At 42.1% G+C, this 22,283-nt stretch overlaps 1 protein-coding gene across 14 annotated transcripts in view; it reads left to right on the top strand.

Annotated features, from left to right (window-relative positions):
- Positions 1-22,283, top strand: part of GIT2 (GIT ArfGAP 2) — a 42,690-nt gene that overhangs the window by 5,460 nt on the left and 14,947 nt on the right. For 3 of the 14 annotated variants that reach the window (XM_027566538.1, XM_027566542.1, XM_027566550.1), the window contains exons 3-14: positions 1,090-1,202; positions 1,805-1,910; positions 3,421-3,507; positions 3,624-3,754; positions 5,487-5,581; positions 8,425-8,470; positions 9,601-9,652; positions 13,279-13,351; positions 13,601-13,698; positions 14,721-14,832; positions 18,219-18,361; positions 20,337-20,486. In XM_027566538.1, coding sequence (XP_027422339.1) covers positions 1,090-1,202; positions 1,805-1,910; positions 3,421-3,507; positions 3,624-3,754; positions 5,487-5,581; positions 8,425-8,470; positions 9,601-9,652; positions 13,279-13,351; positions 13,601-13,698; positions 14,721-14,832; positions 18,219-18,361; positions 20,337-20,486 — 1,206 coding nt within the window. Of the gene's footprint in view, positions 1-1,089; positions 1,203-1,804; positions 1,911-3,420; positions 3,508-3,623; positions 3,755-5,486; positions 5,582-8,424; positions 8,471-8,609; positions 8,616-9,600; positions 9,653-13,278; positions 13,352-13,600; positions 13,699-14,720; positions 14,833-18,218; positions 18,362-20,336; positions 20,487-22,283 lie in introns of all 14 variants that reach the window. The other 11 variants (XM_027566541.1, XM_027566536.1, XM_027566547.1 and 8 more) reach the window with 8 other exon arrangements.

The following is a 22,283-nucleotide window of genomic DNA, read 5'->3' as shown; positions in this document are numbered from 1 at the left end:
GCCTAACTTAGTTTTATTTGGGGGTCCGTTAGCATGTCAGCGGGTACTTCTATTTTGGGGTACACATTCTCTGAGTTCTGTTGGAACTCAGACTTTGGCATGTGTTTTTGCCTTCATTTGTCTTGAGTACATATTTTACTAAATCTGTGGCAGCTGCACAGCCTGTCCCAAAAGGGTGAGTTTAGATCTCTGATCTGACAGTATCTGCAGTGTTGTAAAAATCAGACAAGGCCTTGTCAGGAGGCATGCTCTGAAATGAAAATGGTTTATTATTATTAATAACTTCTGCTCAGAAGTTTCTAACAGCTCATTCCCATGTCAAAATGGGTGTTTACTGCTGTCAGATTATACAGAGTACAGATATTATGTCGTATCCTATATTATAGGATATGAATAAAGTCCAGAGATGTGTAGTTTAAAATGCCAGACTTGGCCCTAGAGCAGCAGTCCCCAGAGTGACGCGTGGACTACTAGCGGCACTCGAGGCTGATGCGCGTGCTCAGTCGTCCAGTCGGGTCCACCTCTTTACAGACCCGCAGGCTCCTCTGTCCATAGGCTTTTTTCTCGGCAAAAATACTGGAGTGGGTTGCCATTTCCTTTTTCAGGGGATTTTCCTGAACCCACATCTCCTGTGTTGGCAGGGAGATTCTTTACCACTGATCAAAGGTAGATGTAGGTAATACTCAAATATTTATTTCAATGGTTGCATAAAACTGTAACTAGGGTATCAAATTATAATTGCTAGTGAAAGTTTTAGAAGGTAAGTGGATTTAAAGAAAAAGATTAAGAATCTTGAAAAATAGTATTTGGATGCTCAGGCTTGGGCAGTGCTGTCCTAAAGTGTCAGAGTGCTCTTTCTTCATCGTGTATTAGAAAATGTAATCAAACCCATTGAAGTATGTAGCTATCCTCCTGGTCAAATCTGAATCCTGCATGTAGCTTCTTCTTTCTCATTCTAAAACAGAAAATAATGAAGTGTGTGATCTCCTAGTCATGCTAGTGTTTGTAGTGGAACCAGTTCAGTCATTGATTTCCATGGAATGTTTGTAGAAAGAAATTAAAATTCGATTTTATACTGCTTGATTTTAGATGGTTGAAACCTTGTATAATAATGGTGCTAATTCTATATGGGAGCATTCGTTACTGGACCCCACCTCTATTATGAGTGGAAGACGCAAAGCTAATCCACAGGATAAAGTACAGTGAGTGGAATGTTTATAAATACTCTTATTTCTTCTTAACCCCTGGGGCCCACTGAAAGGAGCGCAGCTGTCTTGGACCAGCCTCCACAGGGGCAGCGCAGGAGATGGTCACCCAGTTGTGCGTTGAACTCTTTGCCTTTAGGAATGCAGAATGAAGCCAGGCATGGGACCATCTCTTCCGCATGGCTACCCAGCACAAGTCTGGTTTCTCCAGCTTAAGACTAAGGCTTGGTGGCTGTCGATGTCACTGGGTTTGCGCTTAGGTGCTCAACCAACAGGCAGTCAGACCAGACATCTGGATTCTTAAAAGATGGGACAAAAAGCTGCTTCCTCCCAAGGTTGCTAGGTCACTTCAGAAAATTACACAGAGAAGAAAGATACTATAAAAAGCAGGTATTCCGCAGTCCTGGCCATTATAATGACTGATGTACGTTTTCAGACTTCAGGTCTTAACACACTGCCAAAGCTTACTTCAGTATTGTTCCTTTTATTCTTGAGTGGGGGATGTGGGTCACTTCCTCTTCTCTTTACAGTCTGAAGAATGGGAAATGTTGTATCTGAACTGCAAGTGAACTGTTTTCTTTTTTTTGTTCTCAAACCAGTCCTAATAAAGCAGAATTCATCAGAGCCAAGTATCAGATGTTAGCGTTCGTCCACCGCTTGCCCTGCCGGGATGACGACAGTGTGACCGCCAAAGATCTCAGTAAGGTGGGTCACACCTTTCAGAATCCTGAAATTACCGGATGAAACAGCACACTGTCCTGTTTGGGGGAAAAAAAGACACTTAGAAAGAAAAGAAAACTCCTTTCTGTATATGAAATAATTAGTAACAGCTTTTTTTGCAGTTGGTTTCTTCTCTCATCTTAATTCAAATGGCAACCATTCATATTAGTGGAGGTATACTAGTGGGACAAAGGAAAAAATAAGTATCCAGGAAACTATTTGTGTTTTCTAGGTCTGGTTCTAGAGTCGTATTTCTGTAAGTTTTTGTTTGCGGAGCTTTGAAATAGGAGCCATGTCAGAGTTTGTTTCTAGGAGGGACTACAAGGTCTGTGGGACTTGTGCAGGTTTCTGGGTTGCATGCTGAGTGAGATCTTCAGGAAGTAGGGCGTCACTCAGAGCCGTAGTCCATGGGATGGTTTATTAAACTCACAAGATGAGTTGATGGCTTTCTTTATGTGGGCCTTTGCATGTTTTTAAGATATGCCACAAAAACACATATCTTAATTTTCAAAGCGCTGCTTTTGGCAGATGCTCAAGGCACTCACAGTTCAGAATTTTAAACTTTGCCTGAAGGTGGATGTGATTGTTACTTCCATTCATTGTGTTTTTAAGCCACAATTTTTAAAAATAGAATTAATTAGGAAAACAAGATCTGGATGCAGATGTTAGAGTAGCTTTCTTCAATCCTGTGGTAAGGATGCTTGCAGTTTGGACAATTCTAGGGTTGAAGGAGGAGTTGAAGGAAGGCAGATTATCCTCTGAATGTATAAGGGCTTTACCTCAGTGCTATATGATTTGATATGCCACAGGCCTGTTTCCACCCCGAAAGACTTCATTAAATCATTGTGCACAAGGCCAAGACTAGTGTTGTGGAGAGGGTGTGATATAAGGCGGAATCCTGTGATTTATACAGTCTAGGATCTGAAGCTCTAAAGCCCTAGGTTCAATATTAACAGCTAATAACAACAGCAGTAATAATAGCAGCTGTTTTCTTTGGGCATTTCCTGTGTACCAGGCTCTGTGCTCTGTTGTATCATCGATCTCTTATAGTTGCCTGTGAATAGGTGGCATTTTTATCACCATTTTAGAGATAAGGAAACAGGTTCAGGTTGCTTTAAACACTTTCTCAAGTTCATACAGCTTGAGGGGTATATGGTTTGAAATTCAGGTCTGTCAGACTTTAGAGCCATGCTTAACCCCTCCTCACACTCCCTCACACTCAGAGACTGGTTGTGCCACTTAGACAGATCATGCCTTTGGGCGCATCAGCCTTCCCAGCCCTAGTTCCCTTATCAGTAACGTAGGCCTGACTCTGCCTTAGAGCCCAGGGGTAGCTGTTACCAGCAAGGGAGAGACGGCTTTATTCACCTTGCTAAGCAAGATAAAGATGATGTAGTGCTGCGATAATGTAGATTGCAGTGGTCTGCCAGCTGCTTTGCTCCCTCATTCTTTACACTTTTAACAAACATTCTTTTCTTGTTTATGTATTTTTCAGCAACTCCATTCAAGCGTGAGAACAGGGAATCTTGAAACCTGTTTGAGGCTGTTATCTTTAGGAGCACAAGCCAACTTTTTTCACCCTGTAAGAAAGCCCAAATTGGTTCAGATATTAAGTTGAAACTAAATGGGTTGCATTTGCTTAGCCTTTGGGTTATTTAATTTGTTTCTTTTTGTGTATTTTGTATTAATGATTCTTAGGAGAAAGGAAACACCCCCCTCCATGTGGCCTCCAAAGCAGGGCAGATTCTACAGGCAGAATTGTTGGCAGTATACGGAGCAGACCCAGGCACCCAGGACTCCAGTGGGAAAACTCCTGTCGACTATGCCAGGTGAGAGACTCAACTCTTTTACCTTTCTCTGTTTGGGATTATTTACCTTGTGTATGATTCATTGTTAATCATTTAGCCACTTTTCATTGTTAAAAGTGGCTAAATTGTGCATGGGTAGCATTTAGCTCCTTCAAAGATATGAATTCTGTTATTTTGCAGATGAAGATATTTCAAGTGCGTATAATCTTACAGCCAGTCAAAGTTGGGGAAGGTAGAACCATTAACCACTGTGCTTTAGCTTCCAATCTTTCATTTTTTTTTAATCCTTTGTAACATAGTGGTATTTGAGCCATAGTTGGAATCCACATCAAGTATAAAGAGTTGCAGAACCCACTCCTCAGTTTTTTTTGAATACTTTTAGTCGTTGCTTGAACTTAGAAACAAATCTGTATGGATGTGCATGTGTGCTCAGTCGTGTCTGACTCTTTGCAACTCGGCAGACTGCAGCCCACCAGACTCCTCTCTCCATGGAATTTTCCAGGCAAAAATCCTGGAGTAGATTGCCATTTCCTTATCCAGGGGATCTTCCTGACCCAGGAATTGAATGTACGTTTCCTGCATTGGCAGGCAGATTCTTTACCACTGGCACTGCCTGGGAAGCCCCTGTATGGATAGATATGTGGTTCAACAAGTATAGTAAAATATTAATTGCAGAATTTAGGTAGTGGACATCTCGGGGCTCCCTATAAAATTCTTTAAATTTTTCTTCGTTTGAAAATTTTGGCTGTGAAGTAGTGGAAAATAAAAAAGTAAATCCGTAGATTAGTCTTTAATATCATTTAAATGACAGAAGATGGATCATCTTTCCTTCTTTTTCCAAATTAACTTGATTAACTGCAAAGAACGATGCTCTGCACAGGGTAAAATGACAGTTGACAACCTGAAAATGACAAGTGAAATGACAAAACTCTGCCCCCCTAGACTTTACTCTCTCATGGAGGAGAGGATTCATAAATGCGTGTAAGAGTTAAATGAGGCAAGATAATGTAGAACTCATTACCATAGTGGATACATACATAGTATTTCTTCACTGTGGCCCAGATCATTAAGTCATGTCTTTAGTTGGTCTTTGAAGAATGGATTGGATTTGGGTGTGTGAAGAGGAGCTAAGGTATTTCAGACGAGAAGAAGGATGTGGGTCAAGTTCTGAAGGGAGGGGTAGACCGGGCACATACGGCACAGCAGGGGTCCTGACTGGATAGAGCAGTGTGTCTGGGAATAAGAGCTCAGGTGTTGAAGAGTGCAGTGTTTCATCAGCTCTAACACGCCATTGTTTATATGTGTGCGTGCTAAGTCACTTCAGTCATGTCTGACTCTGCGACGCCATGGACTATAGGCTTCCAGGCTCCTCTGTCCATGGTATTCACCAGGCAAGAATACTAGAGTGGGTTGCCATGCCCTTCTCCAGGGGATCTTCCCGAACCAGGGGTGGAACCAGCATCTCTTATGTCTCCTGCATTGGCAGGTGGGTTCTTAACCCTTGGACCACCAGGGGAGACCCCTGTCTCACAAATTAATCAGAGAAAGGGGGTAGTTGAGATTTTGAAAGCAGTTTTACAAGAGTGGAAGTCAGAGTCGACCTTGACAGTTTACCTCACACAAAAAGGTTGATTATTCTGAAAAGTCACTTTTGATTAACTCCTCAGGTATCTCAGGGGGTGTCTCTGTACTTTTCTCTTCTAGCACCCATGGCCAGTGAGTAGTATAAACGGCACTTTGTTTTCTGTTGTAGGCAAGGAGGGCACCACGAGCTGGCAGAGCGCCTTGTAGAAATACAGTACGAGCTGACTGACAGACTAGCCTTCTATCTCTGCGGCAGGAAACCAGGTGAGTGAAAGGAGAGCAGCCTCTCCACAGCTGCAGCCAGGCAGTCCCTGGAAGAGCAAGTCGGGACACTGCTGTTTATGGTCTGTGCTCTAACGTATCCTTGAGAAAACCGCAAATAAGGATTTTTGTGTGAAATGATGACCATGGCATTTTTTGCTATATGTGAAATACATAACATCGGTCACAGCTTGACATTTTAGTTTTTAAAATGATTGCTGTACAGTATGGCCGTTTCAGGAATCAGAGAGCATCATTGAACCCAGCCTGAATGCGGCACCACAGTTCTTGTGGTTAATGAGAGTCAGCATGGAAGAGCAAAGCCTTAACCTCTATAGTTGTTTGCAGAATTCTGCTAGCTAAGGAATGGGGAAAAGGGAAAAAGTGAACTTTACCATTAACCTGCTTTGTTCATGAGGTAGAACTAGGGTCAGCAAACCTTGGTCTGCAGGCCAGATAAGCCTATTACGTTGATTTTTAAAAATAAAGTTTTATTGTAAGATAGCCATGCCCACTCATTTTTGTATTGTCTGTGACTGCTTTCACACTACAGCTGCAGAACTGTGTAGGTTGAGTAATTACAACAGAGACCGTATGGCCACAAAGCCTAAAATATTTAGTCTGGTCCTTTGCAGAAAAATTTTGCCAACTCCTGATATAGCATATCCACATACGTGTATAATCACATAACCAGTGGTTCTCCACCCTGGTTGTACAACAGAGTTAAGAGCCCCTGGTGTGATTCCAGTTCCTGGTGAGATGGAGTAAGCACACTTCACCCTGTCTCTCCTTCTGAACACAATAAAAACCCTGGGCCAAAAATGCATGGAGAGCTATCTAAGGACTCCAGCAGGCAGGTTAGGGAACTCACAGTGACATCAAGCTGGTGGTGAGTGTCCCCTTGATTTTACTTCTGATACGGCCTCCAGGACAGCCCCAAACCTGGAACTGCACAGCAGGTGCAAAGAAGCCTTCTCTGTGTGGTCTGAGGAGCAGGAAATGGGGCTGACAGGACGGAGAATCAGGAGTTCCCACAGGACTTTTCTCTTCCTTTCCCCACTAGTAATCCTGTGGCTTCAGTAATAGCAAGCACAGGTGCCTAAATCTCTGACCAAGAGCCTGAGGGGAACCCTGACGGCTTTTGTTTTATCTTTAGTCTCTCTCACCACTTGGCCCAAGAGGCAGAATCTGCCTGGTCAGGTGCCTGCTAAAACAAAATACTAACATTCACCACAGAATTCAAGGAAGACTCACAAGAGTCTCCACAATGTACTATGTAAAATATCTGGGATACCATCCATAATTACTTGACATGTAAAGAAACAGGAAAATCCCAAAGACTTGCATAGGAAAAGGTAGTTATTAACAGATGCCAACCCTCAGTGACTCTGAGGTTAGAATTATCAGATAAAGATTTTAAAGCAGATAGTAATATGCTTTAAGAAATAAGTGTGAACATTATTGAAGCAAATTGAATAAAGTCTCAGCAGAGAAACAGAAGATATAGAAAAGGACAGAATGTTAGAACTAAAAAATACTATAACTAAAATTTTAAAACCCACTGGATGGGTTTAGTTAGGATGGAGATGACAAAGAAAAAAGTCAGTGAATTGAAAATAGATCACTAGAAATAATCCAGTTTAAGCAACAGAGAGAAAGAAGAGTGGGAGGAAAAGGAGGCTTAGCAGAGCTTTAGGGACCTACGGGACAAAACCAGAACATTAGTATCATCAGACTCTCAGAAAGAGAGAAGAAAGAATGTGGTGCAGAAAAAATATCGGAAGAAATATTGGGTAAAAACTCTAAATTTGGTAAAAGACATAAAATCACAATTTGAAAAGCTCAGAGAACTCCAAACAGGATGAACTCCAGTCATCACTCAGACACATCAAAATCAAACTGCTAAAATATGAAGAAAGAAAATGCCTTGAAAGCAGCCAAGGAAAAAAAATGATACTATATAAAAGAACAATTATGTGTATGACTGTGGATTTCTCATCAGAAACCATAGAGATGAAAAGGAAGTAGAACAATATTTTTTAAATGCTGAAAGGAAAGAACTCTATTTCCATGAAAATAACCTTCAGGAATGAAAAAAAAAAAAAAGACTTTTTTTTTTTTTTTTTAAGTTTTATTAAAGTATAAAGAAGATAGAGAAAGCTTCTGACATAGACATCAGAAGGGGGTAGAAAGAGTACCCCTAAAAAAAGACATTTTAAGATGGAAAAAAAAAAGAGAATTAGTTGCTCTAACAGAAATACTAAAGGAAGTTCTTTGGGTGGAAGGGAGTTGATAAACCAAAGCGAATCTTGGAACTTCAGGAACGAAAGAACAACAACAGAAATGATAAGTATGGATAAATACAATAGCCTGTTTTCTTCTTAAGTTTTTTAAAAGTATGTATGACAGTTTAAAGCAAAAGTTATAGTATTGTATGGTGTGGTTTTCAGCATGTGTCAGTAATATATTTGATAGTTACAACATGAAAGGGGAGAGGGTAAAAGAAATATGAAGGTAAGTTTTTGCACTTTTCTTAAAATGGTAAAATATTATTTCTAGTAGATTGTAACAAGTTTTGCATATTATAATCCCTAGCATTGAAAAAAGACTATACAATCATATATGGTCAGAAACTCTAGAGATAAATTAAAATGGAATGTTAAAAAATTATCCAAATAATCAAAAGATGTTTTGATTCAAAATACTCAAAGAGAGCAAAGAGGAGAGAGAGGAACAAAAACTGTGTTGTGAGAGGAGCAAAACATAAATTCAGAAAATAATGGTATTCCTTTACAGATCTTATTAGTATTTATACAAATGAGACTCTGGCTTGGTTTCTGTTTCAGATCACAAAAATGGACAGCACTTTATAATACCTCAAATGGCGGACAGGTAAGGCCATTGAAATACCAATCAATTACATCTGTCTCGAGTATTTTCCTTGGTTGTTTAGTGTATAAATGTATTATATTTTGTGTTTAACAAAGCCCATACATTTTTCTCTTTTATGGCTATGCACTTTGGAAATAAGACGGCTGTAAGTAAACCACCATATAAAATTTTAAGTTTGAAAGAGTGCAAGTAACAAATTTGCTAATAAGAAAATCAGAGTCTGTGATACTGTGGTAGTTCTAGCCAGCTGTGACAGTATTGTGTCTCTAGAATTATCACAGAATATTTCTGTGTTATTAGAGAATATATCCTCTGTCTATAATAGGGATCAACAAATTTTGTGGTTGTTGTTGTTAAGGGCTAGATAGTAAATACTTCAGGCTTTTTGGGCCACACACCCTCTGCCGCAGCTACTCTGCCAGTTGTAAATGAAAGCATCCGTGGACCCTGTAAATGAAAGGCGTGTCTGTTCCAGTGAAATTTTATTTCTGGATACTAAAATTGGAATTTCATATAATTTCCACATATTACCAGGTATCATCTGTTGTGTTTTTTCCCCCAACCACCTAAAAATGTAAATTCCATACTTAGCTCAAACAAAAAGGGGGATTATAATCTGTTGACCTCTGGTCTATAAGGTCAGATGAGATCATGGCTGTAGAAATGTACTTTAAACCCTTATATAGCTAATAACCTTTGCACAGATCCTGTCAAGAGTTTGTGAAAAGATTAATTGCTATTCCATATGTAATCTTGCCATTCTGGTTTCTAACATTCTGCCCCTTTTATATTTTTCTTCTATTGTGCTGTTAAAAAAAATACTTTAAAAATTATGATTTCTCACATACACACCCTGGGGACTAGCATGGCATAGTTTTTGCCTTTTGGTTAGTAGGTGGTTATTTTTCTCTTTACCATGAGAAATGTTTGCATGATTGTGGTATTTTTAGGAGATAGTCTTACCAAGTTCTGTTCAGTTTCCTCACTGACTATTGGGCTAAAGAATTTTGACCTCTGACCTTGTCCATGAGCTGTAATGAATATCTTGATCCCTTGGCTACCTTAGCCTTTTACAGAGCTCATGAAAATGGTTTTATTTGTTTGCTTATCAGTGTTGTACATTTTCTTAGCAGCCTGGATTTGTCTGAATTGGCAAAAGCTGCTAAGAAGAAACTTCAGTCTGTGAGTATCTCTATTTCCTAGTGAACTCCCCTATGGAAAACCATGTGTCCTAATACCTTTTCTCAGCCTGTTACCTAGTACATCAGATTACTTTGTTTCATGCTCTCAGACATTAAATCAGAAGCAAACCATCAAGTCTGCAGTAAAGAAGAATGGAAGTACTAAGTTTAGTACATCCAGTTCACTGGCTCTGCTTCAAATACTGCCATCTTTCTTCAAATACTGGGTATTATTTTAAAAGTGAGGACTGTGACTTTGACTTTTAGAAAGTTGTTTCTCCCTGTAAGAGAGTTCCCTAGTTTCTCTCAATGTAAACTAGTAAGTGGGGCACTCCTTGGGATGACTTCCTATGGCCTCGTAGGATGCTAGAGACTGATAAAAAGCTCACTGCCATTTGGGATCCAGCCCCCACTCACTGTCAGGCATGTTCTACACCATTCATCAGAGCTTTGTAAAATGTAGGCTTTTAATAGCCAGTTCTGCCCCGGCTGTGTGCTCAGAGTTTACCCAGTTCTTCAGGTCACAAGCTCACATTAGTCTGCGTGTTTCTTTCCAGCCTGTCCATTTCAGCTTAAATCAGGCCCCTGAGAAATCTACTCCTCTGGGAACACAATCTCTGTGTAAAGTCCCCACAAATGAAGCCTCACCTGGCGCTCCCCAGCCATTCTAAGCACCTGATTCACCCACCTTAGCTGTTCTCTGTACTCTCAAGATCAGAACCAGGATCCTTCTTGTCATACCTTCTAAGGGCATCATTCTGCTCTCACTGTCAGTTCTGGCCCCTCTTCCCCTCTGGTTCCCACTGTGTGTGGGTGTGGGAGGGTGCATTTAACTATTTCTTTAAGGGTTAGCACCCTCTCAGGCCACCTTCAGGTCTTCTTTCTGGAACCCTCTTTTCCCAGCTGTCCTCCCTTTCATCATTCAAGTGGCTGAAGTCTGACCACATTTGCAATGTAGGTAGGAGTATTCTTAGAGCTCAGCTCTGAATTCGCAGCTCTCCTAATTCATGTCTTACTCTTCACCCTCATTTTTATAGAAAACTCTTTACTAGAACTTCATATAGTACTAAGTACTACATAATACATAAAATGAATTTCTCATTACTAGCATTTATCTGTAATATGCAATAAATGTATTTTATGCAATTTGTTTGGTGTCTCTGTGTTCTGTATCTGCAGTTCTGTGTGTATGTGTTTTTACTGCCTTTCTTAAACTAAGGAGGTCCTATAGTTAAGATAATAAGCTTTGGAGTCAGCATTGAATATTCTGTGTTTCCTTTTAATTACTTACAGTATGTAAGCCAGTTTTTATTTTAAATAATAAAAACATTAAAGAGAAAACCCCAGCTCCCTTGACTATGCTGTTTTGCATTTGCTTGGCTGAAAGTTGGGGTTAGGTCTGTAATATCTCTAGATGTTAGAGGCGCTAGATAAATATCTGGGACAAAGTCGAGTGTAGCTCTCCAGACCCTGGGCTCTGGGTCAGACTGTTCAGGTACAGATCTCGGCTCAGATGAGCTCCGCACCGCTCCGTGCCTCGATGTCCCCTCCTAGAAAGCAAGATGGTGGTCCAGCAGAGCTGCAAGTCAGAGCTGCTTGGTGAGGGTCAGCTCCCCACACCCTGTGGTCTCCTCCTCATATCAGTGACGGTTTAGTGTTTATCTTACAGTATCTCCGTAATGAACAGCTGGGAGAAATATAAGACGACTAATGTATTCCTTGAATTCATAAATTTTAACATTTTGAGAGAAACTTGCATCTCCAGTCCCTCACTTCTTGGCTCTGTGACTTGAGGCACGCTAACTTCTGTGCCTGGGTATCCTTCTCTGTAAAGTGGTATAACTGTAGTTCCTGTCTTCGGGGAGCTGTAGTATTTACTATCATGATGATATTAGCAAGGCACCTCCAGTACAAGCCCTCAGCAGTATTGCTGTTGTAGTGATTGTTAGTAATAATAACATTAGCTTTTTAGCCCCTTGGAGGAAGCACACTGGGTATTTATGATGCAAGTTCAGTTTCCCAATCCTTCATCACCTTATCCAGCAAAAGTCTCTCAGAGCTGACTTTTAATTATAAATGTAGTGTAACCACGCTAGAGAAAATCTGGAAAATAGAGAAAGGGAATCATCTTCATTTACTATATTCTTTTTTTTTTTCATTTACTATATTCTTAATAAGTTCAGGCTCAGTATTTTGGTATATTTTTCTTATTCTGGTTTCAGATGCCTGTCTTTTTTAACTGCAGCATAATTACAGAATTGTTTATTCTGCCTGTGTCACCTAACAATGTACTGTAACCATTTTAACAAGTCCCAATGAGGTGTGCACGGCTGCTGCTAAGTCACTTCAGTCGTGTCCGACTCTGTGCAGCCCCAGAGACGGCAGCCCACCAGGCTCCCCCGTCCCTGGGATTCTCCAGGCAAGAACACTGGAGTGGGTTGCCATTTCCTTCTCCAATGCATGAAAGTGAAAAGTGAAAGTGAAGTCGCTCAGTCGTGTCCGACTCTTAGCGACCCCATGGACTAAAGCCCACAGGCTCCTCCATCCATGGGATTTTCCAGGCAAGAGTACTGGAGTGGGGTGCCATTGCCTTCTCCGGAGGTGTGCACAGCCAGGTTTAAATTCTGCGGGAAGTACCTTCTGGTCAGTGAATGAATGGATATTTAGAGTCCCATCTCAGTGCTGGGGCCTGTGTGGGGATGAAGGGAATAGTAGAGAATGGAACAAATTCAGCATCTGCCCTCACAGAGCAGGGCAGTGGTCACCCCGGAAGTAACATCCACTGGGCAGCAGGGTTTCATGAGGGAGGAAGTACAAGCAGAGCTGGGGCCAGCCTGGCGGGGGCTTAGTCTCCATTGGTTTGAGGAAGACCTGGCTGCTGCCAAGCGGGCGCCCCAGGCCGTGAAGACTGTTTTGCTGGGACGCTACACGGTGTACTGATTAGACAGGCTGTCCTTGGTAGGGGATGCTCAGGTAGTTCTTTGGGGGTTTGGAGGACCCCTACCTACTGAGGATGGAGAAGGAAATGGCAACCCACTCCAGCGTTCTTGCCTGGAGAATCCCAGGGACGGGGGAGCCTGGTGGGCCGCCGTCTGTGGGGTCGCACAGAGTCGGACACTGAAGCGACTTAGCAGTAGCAGCAGCAACGTACTGAGGAAGACAGCAGAGAGACTTAACCCAGAGGTCTGGGTGGTATTTTCCTGCAGGGCACGTTTTATCCTCTTGAGATGGCATGTTTTGACTTCTTTATCCTACCAAGGGTTTAAGATCCCTTACAATGGGGGTGGGGGGCACTGGCAAACATTTTCCAGAAAGAGCAGAAGAGACTTCAAGGTGATGTCATGCGACGAGTGGAGAATGGACTCTTGTCTTTGAGATTCGCACTTTAGCTGCCTTGTGCATCTCTTATCTGCATGTCTGGAGGGAGGCTGCAGCGGGTGGCAAGTGTTTTTAGAGGATCTGTACCATTTTGGAAATGCTATTGTCTGTTTAACGCTGGGTATTTGCTAAGTAAGTGCTGGCTTTGGATAAGACGTTGGAGGTAGAAGGGTGAATAAGTCACAGTCCTCACTCATTCTCCTAGTGTTAATCCTTGTCCCTTGTGTCCTGATATGTTTTTGATTTCAGCTAAGTAATCATTTGTTTGAAGAACTTGCCATGGATGTGTACGATGAAGTTGACAGGCGAGAGACTGATGCAGGTGACTTAACATGTGGCTCTGTTTACTAAGCTCTGTTACCATAGGCAGCAGCAAGCTGCCAGCCTCAGTGTTTCTCCTTGCCCAACTCCTGCTGTCCTGATAACACGTGTGTCGACTTTGACTCTTGTGTATGTTGGCTTTGGAGTGCACTACCCCAAGTCTCCCTAGTAACGCGGGAGCCGCGGCTCTCAGAGGAGCAGCAGCGCCTGTGGTGATGAGATTGTATCTCTGGCTCTTTCCTCTGGCTAGTCTGGCTTGCCACGCAGAACCACAGCACCCTGGTGACCGAGACAACCGTCGTCCCCTTCCTTCCAGTCAATCCCGAGTACTCATCGACACGGAACCAGGCAAGTGGCCGAGTCCAAAAACACACTAGTAGTGATCTTTGAGGAATGACTGATATTGTGGTATTTTATTTTCCCAGGACAGGTATTTAAAATGTTTTTGACTGATTAAAATGGTAATATCCTTTATGTACCAACACACACATCACAAATTGATAAGAAAAGCAACAGAAGTTAATAAGTGACTGAGAAAGAACATAAGACAGTTCACAGAAGAATTACAAATGGCTTTCAAACACCTTTTAAAGAAATATTTCACCTCATTAGTAATCAAAGAAAGCAGCCTGAAGTCATTAATGAGTGTTTCATCCATCAAATTAATAAAGTATATGATAAAGGAGACTCCACACTGGTAAGGATGTGGCATTCTTATGCTACAGATAAGAGTTTAAATTGCTACAGACTGCAGAAAGGCAGTTTGTTAACTGGTTACAGAGGTCTCAAAATTAACTGCATCCTTTCACCCAGGATACCAAATAACTTCCATCCAAATACCTTATTTGGGAATATGTCCTAATAAAATAAAAGTACAAAGCTTTATGCATACTTTCATTGAAGCATTGTATGTAATGATAAAGCACAGAAACCAAGCCTAAGCATCCATCAAAAGGAGAGAAGTTGAATAAATGATGAAATTCTTTTCATTTTTATTGATTAATGTTTATATATAGTGATAGAGTCCCAGCATCTAAACTGTCTTGAAATTTAAAAATCTATCCCTTCAAGTTGATTTTTAACTAGTAGGCCTATTTCAAAACAGAATTGATAAAGCATTAAGTAGAACCATTTCGTTTCAGTTCACAAAAAGAAATATGCCTTGTGAGAAATGTTACATCATTCTATTATGTAAATGGTTTTAAACTATACACAGAAACAAAGTTTGATTGAGTTATGGCTGTGATTGATGGTACTTTGAGCATGCTGGAAGGCCTTTGCTGAACTCTAACAATAGTCTGACTAATTTTATGTGAACATGTGTGTATTTTTATATCTGGGAATATTTCCAATTATTTTCTCACCCTCAGGGCAGACAGAAACTAGCTCGGTTTAACGCCCATGAGTTTGCCACTCTGGTTATCGACATTCTCAGTGATGCCAAGAGGAGACAGCAAGGCAGCCCTCTCTCTAGTTCAAAAGGTAACTGTTTCAGACCTCTAAATGTTTGCTTCTTTGGCCTTCTGAACTTCACACACGTGTTAAAGTTATAAAAATAATTAAAGCAGTCATCGATACCACAGCGTAAAGCCCTGTTAAGTTTTATTGGTACTATGTTGTGATGACAAGTTTCTCTCTCTGAGTCCTGGTTGAATATCTCAACATTATTAACTGTGATTCACATTTATCTTATATATGAGTTTTTACCCCTCAGTCACCTGCCTTCCTTATAAAGTTGCATTCTGAAATTAATTCAGGTATGACTTAGATCTTGTTAAAGGATATCTGCACTGAGAATTTTTGGTGTTTAAAGTTGGGAAGAGAGCACCTCGCACATATTTCCAAGGTGCCCTTCAAGTCTTGTTCAGTGGCTCAGGGTCCTGTCTCGGTGCTTGAGAACACACTTCCTCCCCAGCCCTGATACTGTATTTTTGTTGTTTTCATTTTAAAATTTAAAAAATGTGAACCGGAAAAATACATTCAATAAGAATTCAGTTTTTCAGTCAACATCTTACCCCCAAAGATAGTAATCATTAACTGACAGCAGTTTGTCCTTCTTGATTTTACTGACTCAACCAGACATAAACAAGTTCTAAGAAACGCGATTAAATTTTGGTGAAGGTGCAGTGATAAGGGTCCACTCATAAATTTGAAGCCTTAAAATGTATAACTTCCTTTGACTTGGTGGATCCATCTGTAGGTGTTAATGGAGGAGAATTAGAGATATTATATGTATGATACATATTACACTGGAAACAATAGAGCAATGGTTAGTTTCATATTTGAATAGGGCACACTGTTTTTCAGGGACTATGTAATGATATAATATAAAATAATTTTTTGAAGAAGGTTTAGTATCATCCTAGTTTTGTAAGGAAAACATTTATGTACATGCATATGTACAAATGAATATAAAGATGCCATTTATCCCCATTACTCCCGGATCTCATATTTGCCAGTTCACCTATTCATTAAAATTTATTACCTTGAGAATTCCCTGGCATCCCAGTGGTTAGAACTCTGGGCTTTAACTGCCAAGGGTGCAGGTTCAATCCTTGGTTGGGGAACTAAGATTCTGCAAGTTGCATAGGGCAGCAAAAAGATAAATAAATTAAAAGTTATTACCTTAAAATCTTACACCACTTTGATGGTAATTTGTGGATCTGTACAGTGTGGTAAAAAATTTGAGTCACCCAAAACACATGTTCCCATGTGAGACTGAGCAAGGCCACACTCTTCCTTTTATTTCAGCTCTTATACTGTAAGCAAGTAGCCTTTTTGATACTTATTTAGTGCTACAGTTTTCACATTTTTTGATAATTTCACTGTTTAAAGTGGTCCCCAAGTACAGTGCTGAAGAGCTGTATAGCATTCCTGAGCACACAAAGGCGGTGACATGCCTTACAGAAAATACATGTGTTAGATTAGCTTTGTTCAGGCCTGAGTTACAGGGCTGTTAACCATGAGTTCAATGTTGATGGATCAATGATATATATTCAAGATGTCTTTAAATAGAAACGCATGTGAAACAAGGTTATGTATTTATCAGTTGACAAAAATGTGACCAAACATTTGCAGGAACCTTACTGTATTTCCACTCAGAACAGTGGTTCAGTATTTGCTGATTTGTTCTTCACAGCAACTTTATAGACCGTGACTGCTACAAATAGTAAAATCTGTATGTATTTGTATATGCTTGGGAAAAAGACTGGCAGAAAATAGAACGACATGTATCAATAGCTATGAATGACTACTCTTATCATTCAGTTCAGTTCAGTCGCTCAGTCGTGTCCGACTCTTTGCAACCCCATGAATCGCAGCACGCCAGGCCTCCCTGTCCATCACCATCTCCCGGAGTTCACTCAAACTCACGTCCATTGAGTCGGTGATGCCATCCAGCCATCTCATCCTCTGTTGTCCCCTTCTCCTCCTGCCCCCAATCCCTCCCAGTATCAGAGTCTTTTCCAATGAGTCAACTCTTCACATGAGGTGGCCAAAGTACTGGAGTTTCAGCTTTAGCATCATTCCTTCCAAAGAACACCCGGGGCTGATCTCCTTTAGAATGGACTGATTAGATCTCCTTACAGTCCAAGGGACTCTCAAGAGTCTTCTCCAATACCACAGTTCAAAAGCATCCATTCTTCAGCGCTCAGCTTTCTTCACAGTCCAACTCTTGCATCCATACATGACCACTGGAAAAACCATAGCCTTGACTAGACGGACCTTTGTTAGCAAAGTAATGTCTTTGCTTTTCAATATGCTATCTAGGTTGGTCATAACTTTCCTTCTATATTGAGTCCTTACTACTTCTGTAATCTGATGGTATGTATATTTTACATATTCATTTTGAAAACTAAAATTCCCTTTGAGTAAACATAATTTATCACCCAGATATTATCCTTCAAAATGTTCATAAACAGTATTGGAAATTCGAGGTTTGCTTGAGTTGCCTGAAAGAGAGCTGAGAAACTTGGATAATTTGCGAAGTCTTTCATTCATAATGTGTCAGAGCCGATAGAACCATCACTATTTCCCTGTAACCATATGCTCTTGGTCTGCATGGGTGTGTCCAGTGGGTCATTTTCTTTCTCTCTCTTTCTCACTGGCGTTCAGTTAAGGAAAGGCCAACATGCCTTTTCAATGATCTCCTAGTTTTTAGGCTTACTTTAGCAGTTTTCTTTCTGTTTTGACTTGACATTATCTTGTAAAAAAGTTACAATTGTAACTGAATTGCAGTTAATCGTACCTTAGTTACAGCTTTATTTTCATGATTTCGAGCTATACTGTTTCCTTGAATGATTACAAATTTGGGGACCTGCCACCTTACATGTGGAGAAGGCACTGGTGACCCACTCCAGTACTCTTGCCTGGAAACTCCCATGGATGGAGGAGCCTGGTAGGCTGCAATCCATGGGGTCGCGAAGAGTCGGACGCTACTGAGCGACTTCCCTTTCACTTTTCACTTTCATGCATTGGAGAAGGAAATGGCAACCCACTCCGGTGTTCTTGCCTGGAGAATCCCAGGGACGGGGATTGGTGGGCTGCCGTCTATGGGGTCGCACAGAGTCAGACACGAGTGACGTGACTTAGCGGCAGCAGCAGCAGCCACCTTACATGAGCAGCTCTTCCCTAGCCATCTAATTTGTGCCCATTTTGGCAGGCATCTCAGATGGTTGCTTTACTCTCTCTCTATAGTTTTCCGTAGACTCTGTCTAGTTGATAACGTGCTCTGTTATCCCTTTTTGGGGTGAATAGAACCTTGCTATTTCTGTCATTTTTCTTCCAGTCTTTTAAATGGCTCATTTTTCTTTTAGGAAAAAAGAAGTTCTTTTCAAGCCTGAAGTAAAGTTATTTGCTTCTGTTGACAGACAATGTGGAACTGATACTGAAAACAATTAGTAACCAGCACAGTGTTGAGAGTCAGGACAATGACCAGCCAGACTACGACAGTGTGGCGTCAGACGAAGACACGGATCCGGAAGCCACTGCAAGCAAGGCCCACAGGCAAAAGGTAAGGTGGTGCATTGCACACAGAAAGTGAGCTTATGTTCTTTTTCAGATCTTTCCTCCTAAAAATTTGCCTGATTTGTAAAGCATTTGAGGGCTAGGCCTGGGAAAGGTGCTCTGGAGGTAAAGTTGGGTTTTCTACTAGTTTGGCCCAAGCAAAGGTCAACAAGGTAAATAGTTTTAAAATAGGGGGTCCCTCGCCCCTGAGTCAGTTGCTGACTCACAGCCCGGCTGCAGTATTGACTTTATAAAACCTGTGAGGAGGGACGGGTGGGTTTTATTCTTTCAACAAATGTTTACTTTTGTTGGGTAGTTACCCAAACTTCTCTGGATAATACTCTCCTAAATGATGCCTGGTCTCTTTCCTCTGTGAGGCCGTCCTCACCAAAAGGAGAGGGAACCGCGGTTTGAGGGTCATAAATACAGACAGGAGCGGAGGCGTGGGGGCAGGCCACAGCCTGTCTGCCCACGCAGACACAGCCTGTCGCTGACGGGGAGTGTCAAGGGAGGCTGGAAGGCCCAGGACGTGGGCACGTGGAGAGGCGGGGAGGGGTCAGACTGAGCGGAGGTGAGACGGGCACCTGGGGGATGTCTGGTCACGTGGAGAGGCGGCCTGAAAGGAGAGGGAGTCTGAGCTGTGGCAGAGGGCAGGGGTCACACCGTGCAGGAGTGTGACCCCAGACTGAAGAGCCGAGACCTCGGCTGGCAGCGCAGAGCCCAGGAAGCTTTTAGGCAGGGCAGGAAGACCATGTCCACCTTGTTGGGTCCTCTGTTTGGGGAGGACCGTTCTGGTGGGTCAGGAGCGGAGGAAAGGAACCCAGGCAGGGAGGTGCCGACAAGGTCCAAACAAGAGCTGACACAGCTCACCTCAGGGCCTCTTCAGCTGGGAGGGTCTGGATGGAAAAAAAAAGTCACTGTAACAGAGGGTGAGCCCAAGGCCAGGGCAGCAGGGGCCTGGCTGGCCCGCCTACCGCTGAATATCCCAGACCTGGCCCACAGGGGCTCAGCCAACACTTGAGAATGGACAAACAGGAAGACAGGAAAGTCAGGGCTTGGTGACAAGTTAGACATTGGAAGTGGGAAGGTAGATTTACCCGAGTTGTGTCCGGAGTTTTCCAGCTTAAACAGCTGTGCGGGTCAGTGGTGCCACCGGCAGATGCAGGGAACATGGAGGGGACAGCAAGAGTCAGCCGTCCCATCTGAAACGTCTCTGCCAGTCTCCCCAGAAGTGCTGGGTTCAGTCAAATGAAGGCGGGTCATGACTGGACCCTGCACGACAGGGTCCCTGCACTGGCCGGCCTCCCCCTCCTCTGGGCCTTGCATACCCACGCCCTCTAGCTGAGTCCTACCGCAGGCTGGAACGCTGTCCTCCAGACGTCCACCAGACTAGTGACCTCCCCTCCTGCAGGCTGTTGTTCATGTCCCCCGACCCAGCTGTCTAGTTAAAATGCACCCACCCCCACCCGTCTTTCAGCTCCCCAGCCCCTCACTCCTCCTCCATAGCACTTATCACATTCCCCTATACTATGTAGTTATTATTATTTTTTTCCTCTCTCACTCAGTTGGGATGTAAACACCATGGAAGCAGGAAACTTTTTCTATTTTCTTTTCTTATGTAACCTAAGCCCCTAGAACACTGCCTGGTGCTTAGTAAAAATCTGTCAGAATGAGTGAAATAATGAATCAAAAAAGAAAAATAAACAAGAGAAAGGCAGATGAGATAGGTATACAGAGTCAATGTTAGAGTAGATTTGTGGCCCCACTGTCTGATTGCCAGAAAATACTGACTTGAAAATTTTTCATCTATTGTAGGAGCCCTACCTTTCTGTTTTATTTTTGTATTCCTCTCAGAAGCCTTGATTTGGTTTGATTAACTTTGCGATCCAGCTGGCACAGTCAGAATTTGAAATTCTTGAGCTGTTAGTCTTGAATGTTATCATCGTCTCAGATTGTGAACGTTTTCCCCAATTTATTTTTAGAGCCTAGATTCAGATTTATCAGATGGACCAGTCACTGTGCAGGAATTTTTGGAGGTCAAAAACGCTCTAGTGGCTTCTGAGGCCAAGATACAACAGCTAATGAAGGTGAATAACAACTTGAGTGACGAGCTGAGAATTATGCAGAAAAAGGTAACATGTCAATAAATGCCAGGATGGTTGCTCTTTAACCCCATAGTATATAAGGAAGAATCCCAGGCATGATGCTTGTGATCAGAGGGAAGAAAAACAGACCTGAAAATCTCTGGGCCAAGCTGTCTCTTTGGAAGCAGTATGTATTATGGATATTTTCAACGAAGTAGCTTTGATTAGATATAAATCCAGTTTAAGTTTCCCAGGTAGGAGAACATCATAACCTATTAAGTAAGTGTTCATATCAGTTGTAGAGACCCTTGCAAGGATCCTGTGTTTCCTGGGAAGCTAGACACAGCTCCATGGATGTGATTCTTACTGTTTACTGCTTATTTTAATCACACCATGAGACAGAGCAGACGAAAGCCCGGAACAGGGTGTGTGTTCACCAGCATTTCAGAGCCCACCCCATGCCACACACGGGCTGCTGTCCCTGTTCACTCTTGTTTATTGTTACCCACCCCCGGCCTGGTAGCCTAGTCTCACAGTCCCACTGCGCTGTTCGCCAGCTCCTACCACTAATTTATGATGTCCTCAGAGTCGCAGAATAGATACTCAGTATAAGAAAACCTTTCATGTGTACAAGCGAGAACTGTATGCTGGTGAGAGACAATCCCATTTGCTCAGCATTTGCTTGTTTGCCACCTTTTGAGAGAGTCAGAAATACATGAATATATTGATCTCTAAAAAGCGTGTGGCTGACGGTAGCAAAGAAAATGTTTAAGAGAGGATTATGTGTGTCATTCTTTATAAGAATGCTAAGAGGAGGAAGTAGAAAAATTCTAAATTCTGCCCTAGACTTTGTCGGCACTGCTCCCACCATTCAGTGCTCTACAAAACGAGATGCACGCACGCTTCCCTTAACCAGAAAGAAAACAAAGTATGTATCTGCATCTTCCTACTGTCACTTGAAGAGTAATGCTTCAGAATCGTTACCACCACCAGAGGACACAGCGCACCTTGTTTGTGGCTGGGCCCTTTTCAGCGGTGCTTCCTGAGGGAAGGCTGAAGAACTAAGGGGCCCGTGTGCCTCTGCTTGTCAGGAAAGGACACGGCAGTGCACCTCACCTGGGCCTTGGTCCAGGACTCTTTTTGAGTCTAGATCATTTTTTGGAGACATTTTGACATAGATGGCTTCAATACCTGTAATAGAAGGGGATAAGAATACCTGAAGATCAATCAGATTTTAATCAGACATTTGTTCTCTGCCACCCTGGCCCTGTCTAAGGCTGGTGTGCAGCCATGAACAAGACAGACCAAGTGCCCTTTTGCCATAATGTACAGGGCTTGCACTTCTCTCTTCTCTGAAATGTCTTTTGTTTAGTGAATTATAGTTTATCTCATTAGTTGAACTAAAACATGGATTTGGGGTGACATTTTCTGAAACAAGCTGACTTTGCCACTGCAAATCAGTCTGCTAAGCATTACCATTTTTATTCTGTTATGCTCCTTTTAGTATTTGTAGAAATCACCAGAGATAACTTCGAATCTCTGAAAGCAAATGTCTCGAGCTTCTTTAAGAAATGTTGAGTGGAATTATTTGTCATCATTCGTGGATTATCTCCTTGATTCTTAGAAAATGCTCTTGATTTCTGAAACTGTTATCTGTAACTTTTCATTTCCTGTTGTACTCCTTCCAAACAGAAAAAGTATAGCCTGGTTCTTATTAAGATAAGCATCATTCAGGTTTATCCAAGGACATCTCGCTAAATTCAGAGTACTAAAACTTTTTAAAGTTGAGACCAGCTGAGATCTCGCACATTCAGGTGAGATCCAGACTGGATGTTCTAGAGTGAA

Source organism: Bos indicus x Bos taurus, chromosome 17, assembly GCF_003369695.1.
Source record: "Bos indicus x Bos taurus breed Angus x Brahman F1 hybrid chromosome 17, Bos_hybrid_MaternalHap_v2.0, whole genome shotgun sequence".
Classification (NCBI taxonomy): Eukaryota; Metazoa; Chordata; class Mammalia; order Artiodactyla; family Bovidae; genus Bos; species Bos indicus x Bos taurus.
This window is presented reverse-complemented; position numbering and strand designations above follow the sequence as displayed.